General features: G+C 43.8%; 1 protein-coding gene across 1 annotated transcript in view; it reads left to right on the plus strand.

Moving 5' to 3' along the window:
- Nucleotides 1-2,239: 2,239 nt before the first annotated feature.
- The window catches only part of RENBP (renin binding protein), a 34,662-nt gene continuing 12,130 nt past the window's right edge, over nucleotides 2,240-24,771 (plus strand). Inside the window, exons 1-8 of the mRNA XM_089659098.1 lie at nucleotides 2,240-2,619; nucleotides 10,482-10,557; nucleotides 12,514-12,589; nucleotides 14,195-14,367; nucleotides 18,182-18,406; nucleotides 22,267-22,348; nucleotides 22,428-22,603; nucleotides 23,080-23,211. Coding sequence (XP_089515224.1) covers nucleotides 2,516-2,619; nucleotides 10,482-10,557; nucleotides 12,514-12,589; nucleotides 14,195-14,367; nucleotides 18,182-18,406; nucleotides 22,267-22,348; nucleotides 22,428-22,603; nucleotides 23,080-23,211 — 1,044 coding nt within the window. The 5' untranslated portion in view covers nucleotides 2,240-2,515. The remainder of the gene's footprint in view (nucleotides 2,620-10,481; nucleotides 10,558-12,513; nucleotides 12,590-14,194; nucleotides 14,368-18,181; nucleotides 18,407-22,266; nucleotides 22,349-22,427; nucleotides 22,604-23,079; nucleotides 23,212-24,771) is intronic.

A 24,771-nucleotide genomic window follows, 5' to 3' on the forward strand; every position in this document is an offset into this window, starting at 1 on the left:
ATATTAGAAGTGAAACACTTTTTGAAGTGGTTTACACAGAGTGGAACACATCACGATTTTGGCACAAGTGTTGCTGTGTTTTTTTCACTCTTTTTCACTTTTTTGCACTAATGCTTGTAAATGCACGCATGGATTGCTATATATGAAATTATTAAGTTAATGCACTATGTTGAGTTTTTTTGATTCTTTTGAGGATTTCTGTGGAAGCGGTCCCTTGAGTATTTCAACAATATAAAGAAGTGACTTCAAGTGGGACCTATTTAATTAATTTCACGCTTTGAACTATAAAGCACTGGACACTTATTAATATATTGTGCAGGATTACATGTGTTTGGACATTTATTATTTGGAAGGCATGCATTGATATTTTAGAATAGGTGTTCTTTTCACTAGAGGTGGGGGGGTTGATTCTGTTTTTGATGTATCTGTAACTTTCTAGGGTTGAAAGTTATTTTTTTATATAGAATCACGTAGTGGATTGGGGTGTTTTTGGAGGAGTTTATCGTATATTATATTGGTTTTTTGTTTATTGGACTTCACTTATAAATTTATTTGTTTGATTGATATTTATGTACATCTAAAGCGCAGCCTGTTTTTTGATCCTCTTAAATCAGAGAAGGGTTGATTAATTGGGACTGCTCAGGGCTTCACAAGCTGCGGCTCTGCTACTTCCTCATGTCTTCCAGAGAGTTCTGGAACATAGTGGGAGGGAGCGCAGAGTTTGCAACCTGAATATTTATGGGACTCCAGCCAAACCCTGGGGAGGTGTGTCCAGAAGGTGGGGGAGAGCCCATAAATAGACTGAGACCTGAACAGTAGGGGCAGCAGTGTGTGTCTGTAGGGCAGTGTTCCTGAGTCCAGCTTTGCAGGAGGAGACCCCTGTTGAGGGACCTTGCCCTTTTGAGCAGAAATTGGGGGATGAAGCCAGCCGGAAGACACTGAGGTCCCAGCTAGGCTTAGCTGGGGGACCTATTCGCAAAGCCAGATTGATTGTTCCCCAATAAAACCACAAAAAAGAAACCATTAGATCTTTTGACCCAAAGGAAGTATGCCAAAAATGCTGTGTGATTGGCTGTGTGTGCTCTAAGGGGGAAATAAGCCGAAATTCATGTGCTGCTCTTTAGGGGGTGCACTACTTGATGTTTGGGGGTTCTTAGTAAATTTCTAGTAAACAAATGCTGCCTTAAGCATGTGTGTGAAAAATTTTAAAATTGCCCCAGACAGCAAGTGGGTTGCAAGACTCCATTTTTGGAGAAACGAGCATCAGGTGGAGCTTTCAGTGACATCACCTCATTCCGGCTGGTGGTCTGACACCGCGGGAATTTTAAATGTTTACACTGCCTGTATGCACCTTATCTATGTAAGTGCAATACTTTAATAAATTCTTTGCTGGTTTAAAGGGTCGCACTATGACGTTTTCTTCAGTTTTAAACCTTTCCTTGCATGATGTGGAGAGCTGTCTGATGTGATTGATTCGTTCAAGTGAACCTCCAGTTGTCCATTCATCTCCTATTTATCTCCTTGATACGGCTAACTAGGGTGTCAGAGTGGGATCTGAACACTATATGCTTGTTTGATCTCTTAACTGGAGATCAAAGTGTCTGGTAAGAGGCTGATTTTTTATTTTGTGTCAAGCATTTGTGGACACCTATGCACTTTCCGTTGGAGGATTTCTATAGCACACAGCACTGTGTTATTGGATTTTGGGACTTTTAATTAATTAATATATGAATGTGAACTTATATTATTTCAATTAATTTATGCACATTTTTTATGTAGCAGTATTTGATTGAATATTGTTTATGATTATTTAGTGTACAGCGTGCTCATTGTTTATATATTTTTATATATTTTAAGCAAGTGGGTTAGGCTAGGGTTACACTTGTGTGTTTACAGTTTCATGTATTTTTATGTTACATAGTTACACAGTTAGTCTGGCTGAAAAAAGACAAAAGTCCATCCAGTTCAACCATAGAAAAAAAAAAATTAAAAAAAATGTGTGTGCATTTTGATGCTTTTCAAAATGTTTTTCATGCATTTCCATGTTTTCTTTTTTTTTTATCTTTTGTATGATGCTTGAACTTTTTCTTCTCAGTTGAAGTTTTTTTTTTTTGCAGGTGGTACCGGAGATGGTTTTGCTGTTTTGAAGAGCAGAGGTTACCTATTAATTGTGTGTTCTTTTCTACATCCCATTGCTGTGGTGCTTATTGACTTTGCTTGAAAGTGTCATGTGATGTTGGGTCACCTGACTGTGACTTAGTTCTGCACAGCTAATTTCCTTCCCCAGCAGCTGAGTTCAATGCAAGCACAGCATTTTGTATGGATGTAGATGGGTGATCGAGCTGGGCTCTGAGCCAAGAGGAGTACGGTGGGGAGGAACAAGCGGTCAGTGAAAGAGCAGATTTAGAGGCTGGCCATTATAGAGTGAATATAGAGGCTGGCTGTTATATAGAGAACATTTAGGTCTGTGTGTGAAAGAGGTTTCAAGTTGTGGAAAGTGGAGGTCAGTTCCAGGATGGGGGAACGAAGGCGTCTGCAGCACTGGAGAGACCAGATGAGAGAGGAGTTAGACAGAGTCATGGATTTCTGGATTCGGCACTCTGAAGACAAGGAATATGGGTAATTGGACTTTAGTCCCGAAGTCATGATTGTCTTACTAGTTACCTAATGGATATGTTTTTTTTTTTGTTTGTTTTTTTTTATGTGAAAGATCTCAAAATATAAGTGTTTACTCCAGGCTTTTTTTTTGCTCAAAGAATAGGTGCAGGTAGTATCTCAACCCTGTTGTATCTCTGAGCACCGTCCCTTGTCTGCCCCCTATCCACCTTCTAGTACGGCTCCATTTAGAGAATACAGAGCCAAGTATAATTTTGTGGTGTTAAGTAATTTGCATGGAATTTGTTATTAATAATAGACCACCCCAGCAACAATAGCTCCTTCCCAGCAACAATAGACCCCCAGGAACAAAATGCACCGTCAACAACAATAGATGCTCCCCCAGGAACAAATTACTTCCCGAGCAACAATTGATCCCCATATGCAACAAAAGACCCCTGCTGACAACAATAGATCCCCCAACAGCCTGCACCAATAGACCCCTTCCTTTAACAGTGGATCCCCCAAACACATAAGAACCTCAGTGGAAAAGATCCCCCACCAGCAACAAAAGACCCCTGCTGGCAACAATGGATACCCCAACAGCCAACATCAATAGACCCCTTCCTTTAACAGTGGATCCCCCAAACAACAAAAGGACCTAAGAGCAAAAGATCCCTCAGCAGCAACAAAAGACTCCTTCTGGCAACGATAGATCCCACAGTATCCAGCATCAACATCAGAACCTCAAAGCAAAAGACTTTCCACCAGCAACAATAGATCCCTGCAACTGTTGACAATCCTACAACCTCCAGATACAAATAGATCCCCATGCAGTCAGCATCAATAGACCCTCAAGCACACCCCAGCTCCCCATACACTCTGTGCTGAAGGTGCCAGAACTGCATTTCCCTGTGTTCCTGCTGATTTACTCTATATATGGTGCATCAAGTTATTTGTCTATAAATGCCACAAAAGGCTTCCTGGTCTCTATAGGACCAGCACAGAACTTACTAAACCCAGGACCCTGCATTCACTATATCTGGTCTAACAGTACACAGTAGACAGAAATGAAATTATTTCAGTAAATATAAACTGCAAAATACCTTTTCTTATCAGCAGTTAGAGCGGTCTTTTGACTTCTGTCAGTGTCCAGCAGAGCACTGGTTAAAGCTTGTAGAAGGAGTTTTCTTTCTGTTCTAGGAGGATGCAGAACCCTTGAGCACTGTCTGAACAGTGCTGATTGGCCCTGTGCTGATCACATGCACTCTCCCAAGAAAAAAAAATACTCTCTAGCAACACACCAAACGGAGCATATGCAGTATGCCTCCAAGGCTCTGTTTTATCACCAGATGGATTGGGGACAGTAGAAGAAGGGGAGGATCAGAGAAGACAGAATCAAACAGCCTTTTTTTACACAATGCAGAGTATCAACCCTTTAGGTTCCACAGTGGGATTAACTATATATACAGATTGATTTTACTGTTGGGTTTAGAAACACTAAAGCAATATTTGTACAGAAAGTCTATTTATTCACAGCAATCTTTTTTTTTTTAAGAAAAGAATAAAAAATGTACATATATTTGCAGGAAAATAAATGTGCATTTATTATTATTTTTCTGGATGAGCCTGCAAAGAATTGCACCAGCGATCAGTGGATCACGGGTACAATGTCAGGCTCCTGCAAAATCTCCCTCCAGCTCCCTGACCGGACCTCCATATGGGCTTTTAGTTAGAAAGCTGTGGGAAGTGTGAAAGGCCAATTGTGCTACTCAGCACACTCGTAGTCCATTGAGAATTCCAAGCCATCTGTCGCGGGGCCTGTAGTTTCCTCATTCACAGATCTCCCCACACAGCCGCACCAATTTTAAATGTGACGGAGGCTGCGAGAGTGAGGAATCCCCCCATACTGTCATGGGTGAAGGATGCTGGAACATACATGGATGTAACAAATACCGTGTGAACTTATCCTTTGAAGCAGAATTCTAGGAACGATCTTTATTCATGTAGCACCCTCATAGATTAGAGCAGGTTGTTAGGTAAATTTAGTTAGCTCCTCTGTAACCAGTGGAGCAGGGGTTGATTGTTCAGGTTATCTCAATGTCTCACAGCTGCTGCTCTGATTACTTCCCCTGTATCCTAGAGGATTCTAGAGTTATAGTGGAAGGAAGAACAGAGTAAGCAGTCTGAATATTTATGGGACTCCAGTCAATCCCTGTGGGGAGTAGGTGGTTGGACAGCCCAACCAGGACTGAGGCAGAGAGTTCCTGGGTCCAGTCCTGTTGGTGGAGATCCATATGTAAGGGCTCTGTCCCAGGGGTAGGAATATTGAAGGTGCCATCTAGAAGACATCAAGGTCCCAGGTGGAGCCTTAGCTGAGGGCCTATTTGCAAAGCCTAGTCCTGGAAACAAGTTGGATCTGGAGAAGTGCATTGGACAGAGCTAGGAGGAAGTTGGGGGAAGAGTGTCCAGCCGTCCAATGGTGGTGTGAGTCAGCATCTCCCTCACTAAGAAGTGCCTGGTTGATTTTAGACGGAGGCAACCGATGATCCTGAGGCCATGGAAGTTAGTGACTGTGGCTCACTTCTGCATAGAAACCAATCAGCGTCTAACTTTCTGGGGGAGATAGTTTGTGGGAAAAGAATGCTACCGGGTGTAGCAGAAGTTTTAGGCCCTGCCGCTGTGATAGGACTGCTCCCACTGCATTTTCTGATGCATCAACCTCCACCACAAAGGGGAGTGTTGGATATGGATGACTCAGGATGGGTGCTGAGGTGAATAATTCCTTAAGGGAGTCGAAAGCTGTTTGTGCTTCAGTTGTCCAATGGAATCGGATGCCCTGCTTGGTTAACTGGTTAATAGGAGCTATGATGGCTGAGAAGCCCTTGATGAATCTCCTATAGAAATTTGAGAATCCAATGAAACGTTGTATTCCCTTCTTGCCTGCTGGTGGAGGCCACTCCAAGATGGCAGAAACCTTCTGAGGATCCATCCTGAACCCCTCCGTGGAAATGATTAATCCAAGGAATTGGATGCTTTGGCGTTCCAATTCACACTTCTCGGGCTTGGCGTAAAGACCATGAAGTCTTAGGCGGCTGAGGACTCTCTGTACGTGGCGTCGGTGGAATTCAAGGGAAGTGGAGAAAATTAAAATGTCATCAAGGTACACTATAACGAAAATGTCTAGGAAGTCTCTGAAAATGGCATTTACAAAATGCTGGAACGTTGCTGGAGCATTGCATAGGCCACAGGGCATTACTAGATATTCAAAATGCCCAAATCTGGTGCGAAAGGCAGTCTTTCATTCATCCCCCTCTTGGATACCAGGTTATAAGCTCCCCTTAGATCCAGCTTAGTGAACAGGGTTGCAGATCTCAGCCTCTGAAATAGTTATGGAACCAAGAGTAGGTGGTATCTGTTCTTGATGGTGATATTGTTTAGCTTACGGTAGTCCACACAGGGACAAAGAGAATGATCCTTCTTCTCTACAAAGAAGATGCCAGCTCCCGTCGGGGAGGTAGATGGGCGGATAAACTTCTTTCTCAGGCTGTCATCGAGGTACTCCTTTAGTGCTCCTAATTCCCGCTCTGACAAAGGGAAAATCCGACCGAAGGGAATTCCAGCCCCGGGCAGTAACTCGATTGGGCAGTCGTATGGTCTGTGTGGTGGCAAGGAGTCGGCACCACGTTTACTAAAAACATCCAGGAAACTATGATAGGCCACTGGGACTATTTTGTGTACCTCAGATTCTGTGTCAGTACATAGGAGGGGTCTGAATGGAGCCAAGGGTTGGAGCAGGCAGTGCTCATGACAGTAGGTGGACATCAAATACCCAATTGATGTTAGGGTTATGTTCCTGTAACCAGGGAATTCCGAGGATAACCGGAAATATTGGGGAGGCAATGGCATCTAGACATAATAGTTCCTTGTGGCCCGAGGATGGTATCGTGACCGGTAGGGGAATTGTTTCCTGGGTAACGGCTCCAGATTTGATGTTGGATCCATCAGCCAGGTATATGGTAAATTTCTGCGCTTTAGCTCGTAACGGTATCTGGTGTCGCTGGGCTAAGTTTACATCGATAAAACAGCTGCAAGCTCCGGAGTCAAGGATAGCAGACACTGGAAGAGCTCTTGCCGAAAGCTTAAACGAGATAGGAATTGAAATGTGAGCATGGTTGATGGGAGCGAAAGGTGGACTGGCAGGTAAGTCATTTGGTAACTTACGCAACTTGGCGGGGCAGTTCCGCACATAGTGCCCGGCTTCTCCGCAATAGGGGCATAAATTGTTCTGGCGTCGGCGCTGGCGTTCTTTAGGTGTCAAAGAGGTATGTAATAGACCTATTTGCATGGGTTCAGGTTCCTCCACAGAAGGTGTAGTAGAGCTGGTAGGCGCCATGTTGGTTGACGGTGGAGCCCTAGGTAGCATCCATATGGGGCGACTTAGCCCAGTGGATCTCTCTAATCTATGCTCCCTAAGATGACGGTCAATTTGTATAGAGAAGGTAATGAGCTCCTCCAGAGTATCGGGTACTTCTACACTGGCCAGTTCATCCTTGAGGGATTCAGCAAGGCCTAGACGGAACTGGTAACATAGGGCAGTGTCATTCCAATGGGTATCTGTGCTCCAGTGCCTAAATTCTGTGACGTAATCCTCCACTGCCCTGCGTCCCTGCTGGAGTACATGAAGAGCAGCTTCTGCTGATGCGGCTCGCTGGGGGTTATCATACAGTTGAGCCATGGAACCAAAAAAGATGTTTAAGGAGGCTAACTTGGCATCCTCCTTTTCCAGGAAGTGATGGGCCCATGCTTATAGTTCTCCCTGGAGCAGAGAAATCACAAATCCCACCTTCGTTGCTTCAAGGGAAAAGGTCCGGGGTTGTAAAGCGAAAAAAAGCTCACATGCGTTGCGGAACGCCCGGAACTTGCTTCGATCTCCAGAGAATCTTTCTGGTGTAGGGACTCTTGGCTCGGGAGGTAACATCATCACAGCAGGAGGAATTATGTTTCCTGGGGTAGCAGCGGGAGTAGGAGCTGCTACAGGCCTATCAGACAACGCAGGTGCAGGTGCAGGTAAGGTCTGAAGGCGGTTCTCCAGCCGGGTGTATCCTTCTTGAAGATCCTTGACGGCCTGTGTTAGTGCCGAGATGTGATGACAAATCTCATCTAGAGGAGAGGCTCCGACATGGCCTACTGGTACTGTAATGTACCTGGTGGTGGAGCCTCATTTGGAGAGAGGGCGTCCTCTTACCATTTCCGTTCGGGACCCCTGAGAGGGTAGACAGGAAGTAACGAGGAGGGAGGGGCACGAGTGCCTGACGGGTCTGCGGTGACAGCTGGCAGGTGAAGACTCGGAATATCAGGATGCAGGTGAGCAGGTGCAGCAGAGAGGTGTAGCTGAGATGCGGATGACAGCTGGTAGCCAAGGATAGCCACAGGCAGGAGCGGTAGAAAAGTCAGGCAGGCCAGGTCAGGATCAATCTGACGGATCAGGTACAGAGGAGTAAGCAAGCGGATAGTCAAAGGGAGAGCCGGGTCAGTGCAGGTGGAGTTCGATCGCCGTCAGAATCAAGCAAGTGGATCACAGGAGTCAGGATTCAGGAAACAGGAAGTAGTAGACCAGAAGGCACCATTCTGTTTGTAGCAGGGGTTTAATTAGCCCACCTGTTAACGTCAGCACGTGCACGTGTGCGCAGCTGAGACATTCTTCTTCCCTGACAACCATTGTAGAAATTCATGTCAGTACAGTGATAGCAGCATGTAGGTAGGTGGAGGCTGCAGTATATCCTCCAACCTGAAGTTGGCAGTGTGCAGTTTTCTTCAGGCTGGCAGAAGACGATTGAGGACTAATTGTCCCCTTCTATGGGCTCTAAGCAGCCATCTTGGGGAGGGTGACATATCTTGCTGGATCAGGGGCGGACTGACCATTTGGAACCTCGGGCACTGCCCGAGGGCCCGGGGTCAGTAGGGGGCCCCATGAGATGCCCCTGGTACCTTTTTCATAGGCTTTTTTGAGTTTGGGCAAGGACACAGGGGCCCCATAATCCCCTATTGCCCGGGGGCCCCATGAGTTGTCAGTCCGCTCCTGTGCTGGATACTGAAATTCTGCAAGATTTAGGTGACCATTATCTATGGGATCCTATGCCAAGTGGCTTCCCCTTTGCACAGAGAATTGTTCGTTTGGCATTGCCACCATTCACAGAATGCCTTGTATTTTATCTCTGTGATTTACACAGTGTTTTCTGATTGCACGAGGAGGAGCAGTGATGATGGTTAGATCGTGGGAAACCTCCATGTCACTAATAATAATGTTTCCTTATAAGGGACAATCTCAATACAAACACGATAAAAATCTGACACAGGCTCTAACCTTTTGCTGCCCTCTCCCAAATACATTTTGCCTGGGGTTGGGATTAGGTGGTTGAATCAAAATTCATAACTGCTTGGGAAACAATCCTCTCATGACAATGGAGGGACACAGAATTGATAAAGATCTGGGAAATTATAAAAAAATACCATATGATGGCAGTCATTTTAGATGTCTGTTAGTTAAGTGTAAAAAAAAGCATTTCTTTTTTATTGAGTACATTTTTTTTTTCTTTTCCGGAAGTTCATTTTTAACCAACTAAAGCAAATCCCACTTTAGTGTGTAGTTGTCTCAATCTAGAGCACTAAGTGCCATTGCTGTCTGCTGCCCCATTCCTCTGCTAACAGCATTAGTCACTTCTGACAAGTTTTCCTGACACCAAGAGAAATATGGTGATAGGGGAGGGACCTCCAGCTGATTGACAGCCTCCACTCTCTTGCTGTGAGCAGTGTGAAGGGGGCATGTCCCTTCCCTCCAATCAGCTCTCAGAGCTCTCCTCACTGATGTAACTTCAGCTCCCCACCCCTTACGTTTCAGAGCTGAGAAATCCTGTGCAAATTCTGCAATTTGAAAGACAGCTGTGGATGAACAAGTACAACTTTTGTAGGAGGATTTGTTTCATCTCTGTGAGGCCAGTCACTTCCCTGGGTATATGTAAGGATTTACAACCATTTTAATATAGCAAAAAATCTGAGTTTTTGAAGCACGAGTGCTGCTATTTACAGTCTATTGTGTTTCTGAATAAACCCACCATTGGCTGGGAATTCCTTTTAATTAAAATTAAATTACATTTACAGCCCTCCATCAATTAGCCAGCTCAATACATAGATCGGGGTTCCCCCTCCAACAGATCCATACTTCCCTTCCCTGATGACTGCAGCCCGGCCAGGAAAATCTATTTCAGGACCACCCGTTGTGCCATAGATATAAATGGTACACTGTCCTACTTTCAGGTATCCAAAGAGATGTTTTGAACCAAATGTTATGATTACACCCTGGTAATTGTTTAAGAGCCTGTTAGGTCACAGCCCACTATAACTATGAAGGAATACTCTGTTTTTATGTATATTTTTTTACCTTTGTATTGGATCTAATTTTGGTTTTTATGCTCCTTTAGTGGACATTCCGCAAAACCTTTACCGATAGTTTGCTATGAACGATGTCTACTGAACTTGTTTTTGGTTGTTTGTACATTCTCTGCATTTATCATTTTTATTTTAAAGCCTTGATGGAGGGGGAATGTTAGCCTTTGAAATGCATTGGTTGCCTTTTATTGTTCTGTGTGGTAGCATCAATAAAGGACACTAGAGATTGGTTTGGTGCTCTCTTTTTTGGGACTACAGACATTACAAGAGGATGCCATCAGAGGAGGTATGTACAGACCTGTTGGAAGGGGGACCCAGATCGGTGTATTGAGAGGAGGGCTGGGAGATTTTGCTTGAAATGTGTACTTTAAAAATAATTTTGCTTCCAGCAAAACCTGTCTGAAAATGTTCATGACTCCTCTGTTTCCTGTTCATAGAGGTTTCTTCACATGTCTCAGCCAAGATGGAGCAGTATACGATCCACTGAAGTACCTTTGGCTACAAGGCAGGCAGGTACAGTGATTACCAGGACTGTTGGCCAAACAGTCAAATTTTGTTCTAGATTTAATCAACACAATTCACCAATAAATTTGAACCTGTCATCATTCTTACAGGTTTTTTTTTTTTTTTAATTTTCATCTGTGACACATTATGGGTTACAACTAGTAAAAAAACCCCCCCAAAAACAAGCCTCTGGAACACTTACCCATCCACTGTCTCCTGTGATCTATTATTTTGTGGGGGTTTCCACCAACCTTTGCTTCCCCTTGATAAATGGGCCAATAGAAGATCAACTTTAGTTTGTTCAGTGCACAGCCTTATGTGTTAATTGTGCCATAGCAGTCAGTAGTGGCCAGCTAACCAGATCCATTACAATTAATAGCTGTTCTTTCCCTTGAAATCATTTGAAGGGGGTCTGCAGGTACCCATAGTCATGAGGAACATTGTCCAGTACAGCCAAGTTGGGTGATCATCAATTTATGCCTATAGATGCCTTTAGTTACACCTCTGATTGGAGGTTTTTATTCAAGTAGATCTAAATCTGATCACAAAAAAATCATAAGTTTTAACATGTAATGCCAAAAATTGTTTTCAGTCTGCAGCTTTTATTATAATATTAATTGGTGGCACTTCTGCAACTGCTTTCCACTTATGTTCTCAATAATCATGACCAGGGGTCTCCATACTTCCTAAACAAAGGGCTGGTTTACTGTCCTTCTGAATTCATGGGGTCCGATTGTGGCCAGAAGGAGTAAAAATGTCCTGGCATCAGTGGAAGTAAAGCATTTCATAGCACCTGTGGTCAACAGGACGAGGAATAGTTCTCCATCATTGGTATTAGTTGGAGGATAGTGCCCCACCATTGGTAATAGTTGGGAGAATGGTGCCCCATCACTGATATTGGAGGAATAGTGCCCCATCACTGATATTGGAGGAATAGTGCCCCATCATTGTTATTAGTTGGAGGAATAGTGCCCCATCATTGTTATTAGTTGGGGGAATAGTGCCCCATCATTGATATTAGTTGGGGGAATGGTGCCCCATCACTGATATTAGTTGAAAGAATAGTGTCCCATCATTGGTATTAGTTGGCGGAATAGTGCCCCATCATTGATATCAATGGGAGGGATAGTGCCTCATCATTAGTATCAATGGGAGAGAGAGTGCCTCATCACTGGTAATAGTTGGAGGAATAGTGCCCCATTGTTGATATCAATGAGGGGGCTAGTGCCCCATCGTTGGTGTCAGTAGCAAGCATTATGTCCCACTGTTGGTGTCAGGTGGGAAGAATAGTGCCTCATAGCTGTGAGAGGGATAATAGCCGTAATAAAGAGCCGTATAATTGCAAGAAAACATGCAGTTTGAAGACAATTGACCTTGACAAACAATGTTTATTGTACACTGTCTAAATACCCAAGGGGTGCAAAACCTTAACTATTTGGCCGTTTGTCAACAAGGGTTTCTTGCCAATATCGCTTCACTATCAGTAAAAGTAGACTGTCAACTGCTCAGTCATTTCTGAGTCCTTCACTGCAGTGTGCACATGGAATAAGATGGCAGGAAGAGTGGGCTCTTTACAGATGCCCCTTTTTTTCATGCAGATGAAACGAGATATTGATACTTGTTGTATCCCTCTAGATCTCCCCAGACTCTATTGTTCCGTTGGCACAGAAAAGGGGATGAACTTTGTCTAATCCAGTTGAAATTGGCTCTGTGGAAGTTGTGTAAAGTGCACTAGTGGCCGTTTACACCTGCTATTAAGAGCCTTATTCAGGCACTTCCTGTTGTGAGGTGACAACTGTCTTCCAATTGTGATGCCACCTTGTCATATGTGCCCTTGCTGGAGGTAAAAGTGGCCATTTATACACTCACTGTATAGGTGTGGGTAACTGGTCCGGTGCAATGATGTGAAGTCTGTTCTAGGGTTTATAAAAATTCCATTATTTCAGGATTCTGTTTTTCTAACAGGTTTGGATGTATTGCCGTCTCTACAGAAAGGTGCCCAGGTTCCATAGACAGGAAATACTTTCATCTGCAATTGCAGGTAAACATTTCATATAGTGTTATCTGTATGATCACTGTATTACTTGATGGAATGTTTATTACTATATTATTTGATATATGGCCTCACATGCCTGAGGTCTCATTTGTTTATAATAATGTTTAAAGCAGAACTCCAGGCAAACAGCTACCCATGGATTCCTGACATTTACTCAGCCCGACCACATTGCACAGCCAGCTCAGAGACTCAACTTATCTCTGCTGCAGTTAAACAATGCAAAGTCTTGTCCCCCCCACAGCCTGTGATTGGATGGTGGAAAAAGAGGCAGTGGACTAATGAGTTAATTTCTCTCACTTTGATGTGTTATCACAAATTTTCCTTGTTGGCACATGAGCACAACTGACTGACTCCTTGTGCTGCTTTCCCCTCTCCCAATTAGAGCTCTGCTGTATAAGGGACTTATACCAAAACAAATTCAGATACTTGCACTAGTTTTTTCTTTCTTTTTTTTTTTTTTTATGTGGCAGCCTCCTCTAGTTATTCTGCTAAGTTAAATTTAAGTTTTGACTTCACTGTAGTGAATGGAGCAGTGATTGAGTTTGTCTGTTCAGGGTTTCCTGAGCTGAGGGTTGGATTTCTTTTACTTGCCTCTTCAAGAGGTTTCCAGAGTATAGGGCAAGGAGATTCAAATGACCAGCATGGATACTTAGCATGCCCTGCTGATCCCTAGAAGTAGGTATCCCATAGTAAATATATGTCCTCGGCTGGAAGTGGAATTCTGGGGTTATGGCTGTGGCAATGTGCCATAACCCCCGCAATTCTCTTTCTTCTAAACATGGTCTGAGCAGCGGATTCGCCGCTAGATCCCTTTCAGAAGCAGCGGGAGGGATTTTTCTTCAACCCCCCCCCCCCCCCCAAGGGAGATCCGGGCTTACCTGGATGACCTGTGATCCTGAGAATCATCATGCTGGCTGGGCATGAAGATGAGTAAAGGAAAGTTGGCCTCCACTCATCACTATGGCCTAGGGGGAATAGAGCGATGTCATTACATCACTTCCAGTTCCGACCTAGTGTAAACAAGACTATTTATTTTTAAAAGCATTAGATCAATTCTTTTTTTTTTAATCCAATGCTTTACATTGTAGAGGAGAGATCTGGGGTCTTCTCTCCATAAAAAGGACCTTCCACTGCTTATTTCTATCACAAGGGATGTTTACATTCCTTGTGATAGGAATAAAAGTGATCAAAATATTTTATTTTAAAGGGACAGTGCAAAATTAAAAAAAAGTTATAAAATAAATAATAGAAAAAAAAAATTAAAGCGCCCGTAGGTAAGAAATTAAACACATACATAGGTCATGCCCACATATGTAAATGGTGTTCAAACCACACATCGGAGGTATCGCCACGAACATCAGACCAAAAGCAGGTATGGAACTTGTTCAGTAATTTTATGTTTTTTCATCGAGCTACAAATAAATGTAAGTGCAGCAATCCTGAATCATTTATTCTATATGCACGGCTGTGGGAAAACCTGATTGCATTGCACTAAAAAAATCCACTGAAGCTGTTCACCATACCTGTTGGGGGACATATATATAATATACATATATATATTACCTTGTCTATATATATATTTCTACATAGGAGGAGAGTTTCTTCTGGCTCATGCGAAACACTCCACTGACTCCCTCAAATGTGCCTTTGTGGTGACACGTGATGGTCGAGCAGTCAAGGTCCAGCGCACGATCTTCAGCGAGTGTTTCTACGTTATGGCGATGGATGAACTGTGGAGGACCACAAATAAAGAGCTGTACAAGGTGAAAGCGAGAAGCCAGAAACCTTTTGAAAATTCAAGGTTCAGTATTTCTGCTGCAGGAACTCAAACGTGTTTGAAATAAACATAGGTCTATACTTTTTTTAACCTGTGGTGGTGCGCAAAAACTACATACCTAAGTGTACAAAAAGTGCATGTGAAAAACTATTCCACCTTCCAAAGAAATAGAGGTGCAAGACTCCTGACAGGGACAAAGCCACCTAGCCAAAAGGCCTGGCAGACCCCTCTCCTCATGGTCTGCCAAAGCTGACCACCGAGTACTAGGTGAGTGGCTCCCAAAGTGAGACCCCCCCCTTTCCTTTTCAGGAAAGGAAGGAACCTGATGGACACACATCCTCTCCCTAGACTTCAGGGCAGGCCCGAGGTTTCACACCCTCCATCCTAATGAAAAGAAGAAACACAGTCAAAAGTGCAAAGTGAAAAAACAGTGAGAAAAATAAATTAAATAAATAGTGCCGATGCAGGTGCACTGGCTAGCAAAAATTGCCCCAGACTTAGCTGAAAGCCCTAGCCCATAGAAGTGCAATGCAGTGCCTTTTCACACAGTGGGTTTCCCAAGCACAAGTGTTACTAAGAGCACCCATGGGGCAACCAACTCCCATTGAGCACAGACACCGTAAGTTTTCTGCCTTCCCCACTCATGGCCAGATCAGGCAGACCCATTCCAAGGAGGAGGCACTAGACCCCTCCAGTTCTCCTTTGGGAACTACTCCCATGCTCCACCTCCCCTGGGCATCCTGGTTTCTGTTCCAGCAGGTCAAACCTTCAGGGCCCCTCCTTTCCTATAGGCAGTGGAACGAGACGGGGTGCCCACTCTCACCTGCCCTCTTTGCTTTGATCATGGAGCCCTTAGCACAGGCCTTATGTATCTCCCGAGATTAAAGGAATACGGGTGGGTAATATTATTGAGTAAGTAGCTCTATACGCGGATAGTGTTGTTCCTTCATGATCCAGGACTGTCTTTTAAAGAGGCCTTGACCTTGGTTTCCGACTTATCCCCGCTGTTGGGACTGAGAGTCAATTGGGATAAAGATAAATCTCTTATCTTGCCCATTGACAAGGATGCTAGGGCCCTGGCTGATCCTGACATTCCTCTGCAGTGGGCTTCAGTAGTGAAATATCTAGGTATTATGATCTCAGTGAACCCCTTGGATTTCTGTAGGCTCAACCTGTCGCCGTTATTGTTAAAGGTGAAACAGTGTATAGCTGCTTGGACCAATCTCCCACTTTCCTTAATGGGTAAAATTAATTTGATCAAAATGAAGCTGCTTCCCTCCTTGCTTTACGTGCTCCACCATACTCCGATTTGGATCACGTGGAAATATTTTAAACAATTTGACACAGCAATTGTTTCTGTTTTGTGGGGCTTGAGGCAACCAAGATTTAAATTAAAGGTGCTGCAGAGGCCATGGACCGGGGGGGGCTGGCTTTTCTGGATTTGTACACATAGTATATTGCAGCGTTGCTCTCCCATGCTCATAACTGGATAGTGAAAGATGAGACTAACACTGCTGTGGTTTTGGAAGCGACTTTCCTGGGCTCTTATGAAGCGCTATGTAATCTTTTGTATAGGGGCCATTTGTCCCCATTCCCTATTACAATGTCCATGAGGGCACTCCTTAAGGCCTAGCATTTGCAATTCCCTCCTGAGCCCCAGGTTTGGTCTCTCCATACCCCGTTGTGGTTGAACCCCCTCCTTGTCAGAATTTTTTCTCTTCTCGGACCCCTCAGTTTGGGCCTCTAAGGGCATTAAGTATTTACAACAGATATGTGAGGGAGGTGTGCTTAGAACTTCCCAACTCGTATTTTTTCCGATACATCCAACTAAACCACGCCTTTCGTCAGCAGTTTCAAGGTTGTCCACTTCAACTAGTAGTGTCTGGGGTTGAATCCCTACTACGGGATGAATCTCTAGTTAAACCTCTCTCCTCTATATATGGGGCTTTAAGACCGTCTATTCATGAAGGTCTGGATAGACTTCTCTCCACATGGCACCCCGAGGTACCAGAGCTAGATTCAGATTGGGAGGACATTTGGGAATATCCTATGCAACAATTGGTCTCCACTTGGGACCGATTGATTCAGTTTAAGATACTTCATAGAATCTATTATACCCCCCCAGAGGTTGCATAGAATATTTCTGGCGCATCCCTCCAGGTGCTGGCATTGCCCCAATGACCCAGCGTCCCTTTTGCATGTCTTCTGGAATTGTCCTATTATTCAGATTTTTTTGGACTGAAGTGGTTGATAGTATGTCCTCCATAACTATGATCTCAGTACCATTGTCTATTGAGGTTTGTCCATTGGCCGTCTCTCGTGCAATGCAAACTTTGATTGGCCTGTTACTCTTCTATGCTCATAAAGCTATTCTCTTAAAATGGAAGTACCCTGGGCCCCTACCTCCTGGTTTTTGGAAACATTTTGTTAATATGGTCCTCCCACTTTATAAATACACCTATGAATCTAGGGGGTGTCCTGCAAAATTTACCAAGGTGTGGGACATCTGGACTGAATCCGGTGATTCTGTCCCCTCCACCTCAGATTAGGGCTGATTAGTGTTGCTCCTTCTCCCCATCTGGGGTCCTCTGCTAGCTTTGTCATCTTACCTTCATGTTTCCTAGCAGCATATGAGATGCATCACTGCTGGGTATATATCCTGGGAATTTTTTGGTGCTGTTGTCTATTGTTGGTTGTTGTGTATGAGTTATTTTCTGTTTTCCCTTTTTTGTTTTTTTTGTAGTTTGAAGCCTGGGTCTGCCCTATTAGGCTTTGTTTTGTATTATTTTTTAACCCAAACTTTTCAATAAAAGAGAATTTGTAAAAAAAAAAAACCTTCAGAACCCCCATCATGCCAGCAGAGAGATACTATACAGCCAGCCATTCCTACCAAAAAGCCAGAATAGTGGTGTAGTACCACTGCTGGACACTGATATTACACTTGATCTTAGCCAAAAGGCAGAAAAACAATTTGAAGCCTTAAAACCCACTTGCCTCACATTTTTGTTTTCTATGGTGGCTGAGGTTTCTGGGTTAAGAGCGCACTCAATGTTCGCTTGGAGGCGAGTCCAAGGCTCAAGGTACCCAGTCAGAGAGAGAGAGACCACACACACAGCTCTTCGTTGATGTAATTATCTGGTAAATTGCATATTTATAAATTATTAGTCATGAATGATGACAGTTCTTATAACACTGGTTTACTGGCAGCAATTGGTGATTTCACAGCAAGGTAGCAATTGGTGATTTCACAGTATTACCAGGCTTAAAGCCTGTAGCACAGGAGGATGGCTTCCACTGGACGGGTGGTGGTTTGCATTGCACTGGACAGGACTGTATGGCTGCTAAGGAGAGTGCCACGTGGATAAGCCAGATACTGGGATGTTTCCTCTCTGCAGGAGTAGTCCCTGTTCTTACCCTACTTGCCAGCAACCTCTCCCTGCGCTAGTCACTTTCCCTAGCTAGCGAGGTCTCTGTCCTTGACCTTCCACTCACTCCAAGCATGCCTGAATGATGTAGGAGGCTCTATATATAGGGTTCCTGGTCAAGATGGACATCTGAGGTCTCCAGAGGTTGCAATGTCCAGTCAGTCAGTGACCCTGAAATAGTCCATAAGGGGACAATGCCCTCAACAGATTCCACTCCACCTGCCTACATCCTTCCAGCACAGTGACTGAGCTGGCACAAGCAGCTCCTGGTCAACCTTCTTTATTTTTTAGTGGGGTAAAATATACACATGCACTGTGTATGGTCATACTTGTAGACTGGATCATCAGCAATGACGTTACCAATCTATATTTTAGAAAGCAGCACGAGAGATGATGGACCAGCTTGTACATTGGGCGAGAGAGGATCCATCGGGATTGGGAAGGCCAGAGCTGCCGGGAGCTGATCCTGTGAATTCTATGGCAGTGCCAATGATGCTGTTAAACCTGGTGGACCAACTGTGTGAGGAGGATAAAGATGCAGCAAAGAAATATGAGGAACTGGGATCCTGGAGTGTGGAGAGGATTCTGCAACACATGCAGGTACTCAAAATTGTGCGCAGTCTATTGCATTAGGATGTGCGCCCCAAAGCTCAAACACACATACATATCTTTATGATCTCCCTGCGGGCACATTATCTCTCTACCTTCAGATTCAGAGTGAAAGAGAAATGCTTCCACACTTCTCTTATGAGCAGAGACACTCAGCGGGAGGTCTTTCCCATCTCCTCACTGGCACACAGAGCAATAATAGTAATGCACACGGGGTGATTAGAGTGTGCTCAGGCACACCCTGTGCACATGCCTATGCGGGTACCTGAGACACCAAACTACACTGGGAGGAGATGGCAGTGAAGGCTGCACACAGCCAGAGTGCTAAATATACATATACCAATGCACATTAGGGAGAAGTTTTGCCTGCCAAATGATTTGTATTTCTGTCCATCCAGTACTGAGATGTACACAGCTCTGCCACATGGTACAGCCCTGGACCTGATTTTTATCTGCTGCAGCTAAATAACACTTACAGGTCTTGTTTTTCCCCAATCTTGTGTTTTGACAGTAAAAAGAACAGTAGCAGATCAATGAGCTTATCTATCACGCTTGAGTTCATCTATTACTCTGCTCTCTCCTCCTATCAACATATATATGTTAGCACGTGAGCACTGCAGCACAACTGATTGGCTCCTTGTGCTGCTTCTGTCTTTCCCAGTCTGCACTCTGCTGTACATTAGTTTGCAAGTGGCTAATCCCTAGTCAATTCAAGTAGTTACACTGCTTGTGAACGAAATACATCGAAATACATGTAAAGTGGTTCTAAAGGCTGAAGTGTTTTTTTTAGTTTTTTGGGGTTTTTTTTTGTTATTTTACTTTCATGCATTCTATGCATGAAGGTACAAAACAAACCAGTGTACAGCTCCCCTCCCAGCCTTCCCCCCAATAATTACCTGAGCCCGATCTCGATCCAGCAATAAGATCAGCAGCTCTCCCAGGTCTCTCCCTGCTCATTGGCTCAGACCCAGCAGTAGGAGTTATTTGCTCCTGCTGCTGTCAATCACAGCCATTGATTAGGGAGCAGGGGGCGAGACTGAGCCACCCTCTGTGTGTCTTATGGACACAGAAGTGAGCATAGATGGGGGCCCCCATAGGAAGTCGGCACTCAGCAGTGGGAAGTGACAGGAGAGTCGGTGGGAGACCCAAGAGGATGGGGAGGATCGGGGCTGCTCTGTGCAAAACCATTGCACAGAGCAGGTTAGTATAAAATGTTTGTTTTTGGGTTTTTTTTTCTAATTTTTACCTGTTGCAATCATTTTAATGTTTGCAGAGCGACTTTATTTTTTTTGTATCTTCCTAGAATTCAGCTTTCAAAAGCATTGCATACTTTTCCAATGGCAATTGTTTGCCTTACCTTGCAATGATGAGCTCATGTGTTGTGGCTGCAGTTTTTAGTATAATGGCTGATTAGTTCTCCTGTGTCCAGGTATCCATTCACCTAGCATGTCCCTATTTGCCATAGGGACAGTCAACTTTTTATATTTCAGGTCACACAGTGTCTCCAGTCCATGCCTTGCCATTTCCTGTGTTTCATCATAAACGTGAGAGTCATCACAAACGTGGGAGTGCTAGTGTGATGAAAGACTGCTTGGTGGTCTCTCCGTGAATTGCTCTGCCTGTTTGTGTCTGTGTAAGATCTCATTACTGTGTAGCTCTCACCTGCAGAGCACTAGTAAGAGATCCAGGGATTGTGGGATATATAGTTTCTTCAATGGAAGTGTCAGTTCTTAGACTACAGACATTTATCTGTGCAGTACCATGCTGAATGCCTCATGTTTGAACACAGGAGGGCAACAAGTGACACCATAAAATGACATGATCAATGCACATCTTATGTAAGTGAAAAACAAAAGTAGGTAGGAGGGTTTAGAACGCCTTTAAGAACATAAAACTAATGTAAAAACACAGGAGCTAATAAAATGAGCATTCCTAAAAAAAAAAAAGCTTGGCCTATCCTTTTTAATTCACTCATCCTATCATTCATCTTATTTAATCAGCTTCCCAGACTGCTTAACCCTTATGGCCCCCTTATTTTCTGATCCCATGAAAATGCTAATTGGTGTATACTCGGGTTACAATTTCCTCCCTAAATAGTTCTCAGACAACATAGAATCAGGCTACAGTCCTGTTCAGAAGCATAGTGTAAAGCCTACTGAATCTGGGTACATTGCATTCAATTCATATTAAAGTTTACCTATAGTTAAATGTTGACACAAAAATGGACTATTGACAGAGTAATTAAAAGCGGAGCTAGAGAAAGGTTTATTTTCTAATTCTTCCTGGGGAAAATGCTGCTTCTGGTTCTCTTCAGGGCTCATAAGGCCTAGGCAGTTGGGTCACATGTTTGCTTCCTAGCAAAATTACTACATAGTTACATAGTTAATCTGGCTGAAAAAAAGACAAAAGTCCATCCAGTTCAACCATAGAAAAAAAAAATAGTTATATTCCTATACCCACAGTTGATCCAGAGGAAGGCAAAAAAATCCCAGCAAAGCATGATCCAATTTGCTCCTACTGGGAAAAAAATTCCTTCCTGATCCCCCGAGAGGCAATCGGATATTCCCTGGATCAACTTTACCTATAAATGTTAGTATCCAGTTATATTCTGTGTATCCAAGAAATAATCCAGGCCTTTTTTAAAGCAATTCACTGAGCTGGCCAGAACCAACTCTTGAGGGAGTCTATTCCACATTTTCACAACTCTTACTCTGAAGAAACCTTTCCGTGTTTGAAGATTAAATTTCTTTTCCTCCAGACATAAAGAGTGCCCCCTTGTCCTCTGTGATGACCTCAGGGTGAATAGCTCTACACCGAGTTCACTATATGAACCACTGATGTATTTATACATGTTGATCATATCCCCCCTTAATCTCCTCTTCTCAAGAGAGAATAAATTCAGTTCCTCTAATCTTTCCTCATAGCTGAGCTCCTCCATGCCTCATATCAGTTTAGTTGCCCTTCTCTGTACTTTCTCCAGTTCCCCAATGTTCTTTTTGTGAAATGGTGCCCAAAACTGAACTGCATATTCCAGATGAGGTATTACTAATGATTTGTACAGGGGTAATATGATATCTCTCTCTCTGGAGTCTAAATAAGTCTTTTATTAAAAAAGATTTGCAGTCTAGGTCCATCATCTGGATATATGCTTTTATGGGGTTTTTTTTTTTACTTTATTTTTTTATTTTTTTTTGCTTGATTTTATTTTTAAAAAAATGTTATCCATAAGGTCGCCAAACTAAATATAATAGCCTCCAAAATTTATGTAAAAGTTCTTTTATCCATAAAAACTAAAAATGTTCAACAAAGGGCTTCCAATTGTAATCCTAATATAAAATAATACAGCAGAGCATAAGATATTAATAGGAAAATGCCTCCCTGTTCTCTTTCCATTCTGTTTCCAGTAAATTGTGAAACCGTAAATACAGATAATACCCTCTTTACAATTAAACCTTTAATCCTTGACTTTTCCGAAGTCTTTAGGCTGGTCATATCATGCTGTATGTATCATTTCACTATGAATGCAGGGTACTATGATGGAGCCCCTTTAAGGGGTGGGTTCATGAAGCCCTGCACTCACAGTATGCCCTTAGTCTTCCAGGATAAATGATACCCAGTGTAGAGAATTAACAATACTTTTGCTCGTGACTGTAGGTGAGATAGGTCTGTGCATGCATATGCCATGCCTTTGCATTCATATAAAATTTCCAGATGCACAGGCAGCACTTAGTATAGTCAGAAATAAGGAGGAAAGGAATAATCTAAATGTATTGCAGGGTTACTGAAGGTTTTATGACCTTTGGTGAATTGTACATTGATGTTCTCTCTGAGCCTTCTTGAATTTATTTTAGCGTGATGGCCAGGCCATTTTGGAGAACGTATCTGAGGATGGAAAGGAGCTTCCAGGCTGTTTGGGCCGGCATCAGAACCCTGGTATAGAATGTTCATATATATATTCATAGACACGAACTGTTCCTTTTGCTTTTATCTAATATTCTTTTTCCCATCACAGGACATGCCCTTGAGGCTGGCTGGTTTCTTCTGCGCCACGCCATGAGGCACTCTGACCATACTTTGAGACAAACTGCGGTGGAGAAGTTTGTGTTGCTGCCATTTCACTCTGGGTGGGATCAAGAGCATGGAGGTCTCTTCTCCTTTCAAGATGTGGATGGGCATTGCCCTACACAGGTGAACATGAAGTTTGAAAGAAGGGCTTCTCATCCAAGGAAGGCCCATTACCCAAAACTAACACCAACTGCTACTAGGCTGTTGTTAGTATATGGTGGAGCATTAAAGCTGAACTCCAGGCAAAAGGCTAAATACACAGATAAAATGCATATAAGGGAATATGTAACAAAAAAAAGTGGTGATTAATTGGGATTTGGGAGTGGGGCAAAGTTCAACTTTAATTTTTTCCCTGTTTCATTGGGATAAATCCTGTATGTCAAATTGCGGCCAGCTCTTCCCTTTTGCTTTCATATTTCTTTTGAGAGAAGCATATTTCCCATCCATCTATTCATTCTTTTATCCAATTGTAAATTCCCTAGGAACAGTAATTCTCTTCTTGTATCGTCTTACCTGTAAGGACATAAATGAATAGAGAAAGATTAGGTTTACTCATACATTGTGCAGTATGTAGATAATTCCGATTTCCTTTTTTCCAGTTGGAGTGGAGTATGAAAATGTGGTGGCCGCACACAGAAGCTCTGATTGCTTTCCTGCTCGGATATCAGGAGACTCGGGATCCACGTCTGCTTGACCACTTCCAGACAGTGTTTGACTATGTTTTCACACGGGTGTGTAACATTAAAGCATTTTTGCTGCAAAAAGTAAAATGTAAAAGCCATATAACTTGCTGTGCCACCAAACACTGCTTCAACCCTGGGAAAACTTGGTCCACTGGGAAACCGACACCCTGGGGTCCACTCTCACTGGTTCCTCTCACTAATCTTCATATGCTAAGTCCTTCAGTGAGATGGAGGTGAGCAGGGGATACCAGTGAGAATTGTGGGGGACCCAGGGGTTGACACCCCCAGAAGTGCAGATAGCAAACTTTTGGAGACTATTTTCTCAGGTTTGGAGTGGTGTTCAGTGGTGTGGACAACAGGAAAGTAAGTATTTGCCTGTTGCTTTCCTGCTCCACCCCCATGTCCAGCCTTCTCATTGGACTAAGAAGGCTTATATTGTTGTGGTCCTTCCTGTGCTGCTCAACCTCTGTAAAACTACCCGAGCATCCAATTTCTCCAGATCCAAATGACAGAGACATGTTAGGTTGTTGAATTGTACAATGCAGTAGAGCCTGATTGCCTCAGTCCTACTATGAAATGGATTTTGCAGCTATTCCTCTTACAATCTCCACATAAAAGAAATAAAAAATCTGATAGGGTTGGTGAGCCCCTGTTAAAAACTGCTGTGGCAGAGGCAGGCAAGAGGGTAGTCAGTTCCAGGAAGGAGTCCAGGCAGGCAAGAGACTAGGCAGGTCCAGGAAGGAGTCCAGGCAGGCCAGAAAATAGGCAGGTAAAGGCAGGCTAGAAAATAGACAGGTCAAGGCAGGCAGGAAAGTAGTCAGGTTCAAGCGGGAGTCCAGGCAGGCGAGACAGTAGGCATGTCCAGGCAGGCAAGAAAGTAGTCAGGTCAAGGCAGGGAAGAGTGTAGTCAGGCCTAGGCAGGGGTTAAGGCAGGAAAGAAAATAGTCAGGTCAATCAAGGTTGGCAATAAAGTGAAAGTTTGCCAAACCCACAGGATATAATAGAAGCCCTGGCATTTTTGTGGGGGGTGTGCATCGCACCTGGGTGACACCAGGGCTTATTTCTGCCAGAACTCGCTGGTCACTGCTCAGTACTGTCACTTATAAATACAGAAGCGCTGCTTCTGTACTTACAAATGACAGTGCTCCTCTCCAAGCAGCCGCTCAGAACCTCCCTGCCCTGCGCATCTCTATATGAGAGCAGAAGTGGAGGGGCGGGGAATCTCACGGTCACGGTGGAAGCTCCACCTGAAGCCTGCTAGCAGCTTGCATTGTCCTTTCTCCTTCTGTAAGGTGTACCTGCTCTTATGTAGCAGTCCCTCTCTCTGGTGCTTTGCAATTTGGTGGAGACAATTTGGGGTGGGAGGAGAGCTCTCTAATGGAAGGGGGATTGAGCTATATATTGGAATCTGGGGCGAAACATTTGTACTGGGGGGGGGACTTGGGGATACACAGCACACCTTTCAACTCTGCACTTTGTACACAGGTCAACCCTGCACTCTGTACACAGCACACCCCTCAACCCTGCTCTCTGTACATAGTGCAACCCTCACCCCTACACACTGTACACAGCTCGCCCCTGAACCCTGCACTCTGTACACAGCGCACC

This window comes from Staurois parvus, unplaced genomic scaffold (assembly GCF_062004578.1).
Source record: "Staurois parvus isolate SC_StPar_1 unplaced genomic scaffold, SC_StPar_1.0 ptg001132l, whole genome shotgun sequence".
NCBI classification, from domain to species: domain Eukaryota; kingdom Metazoa; phylum Chordata; class Amphibia; order Anura; family Ranidae; genus Staurois; species Staurois parvus.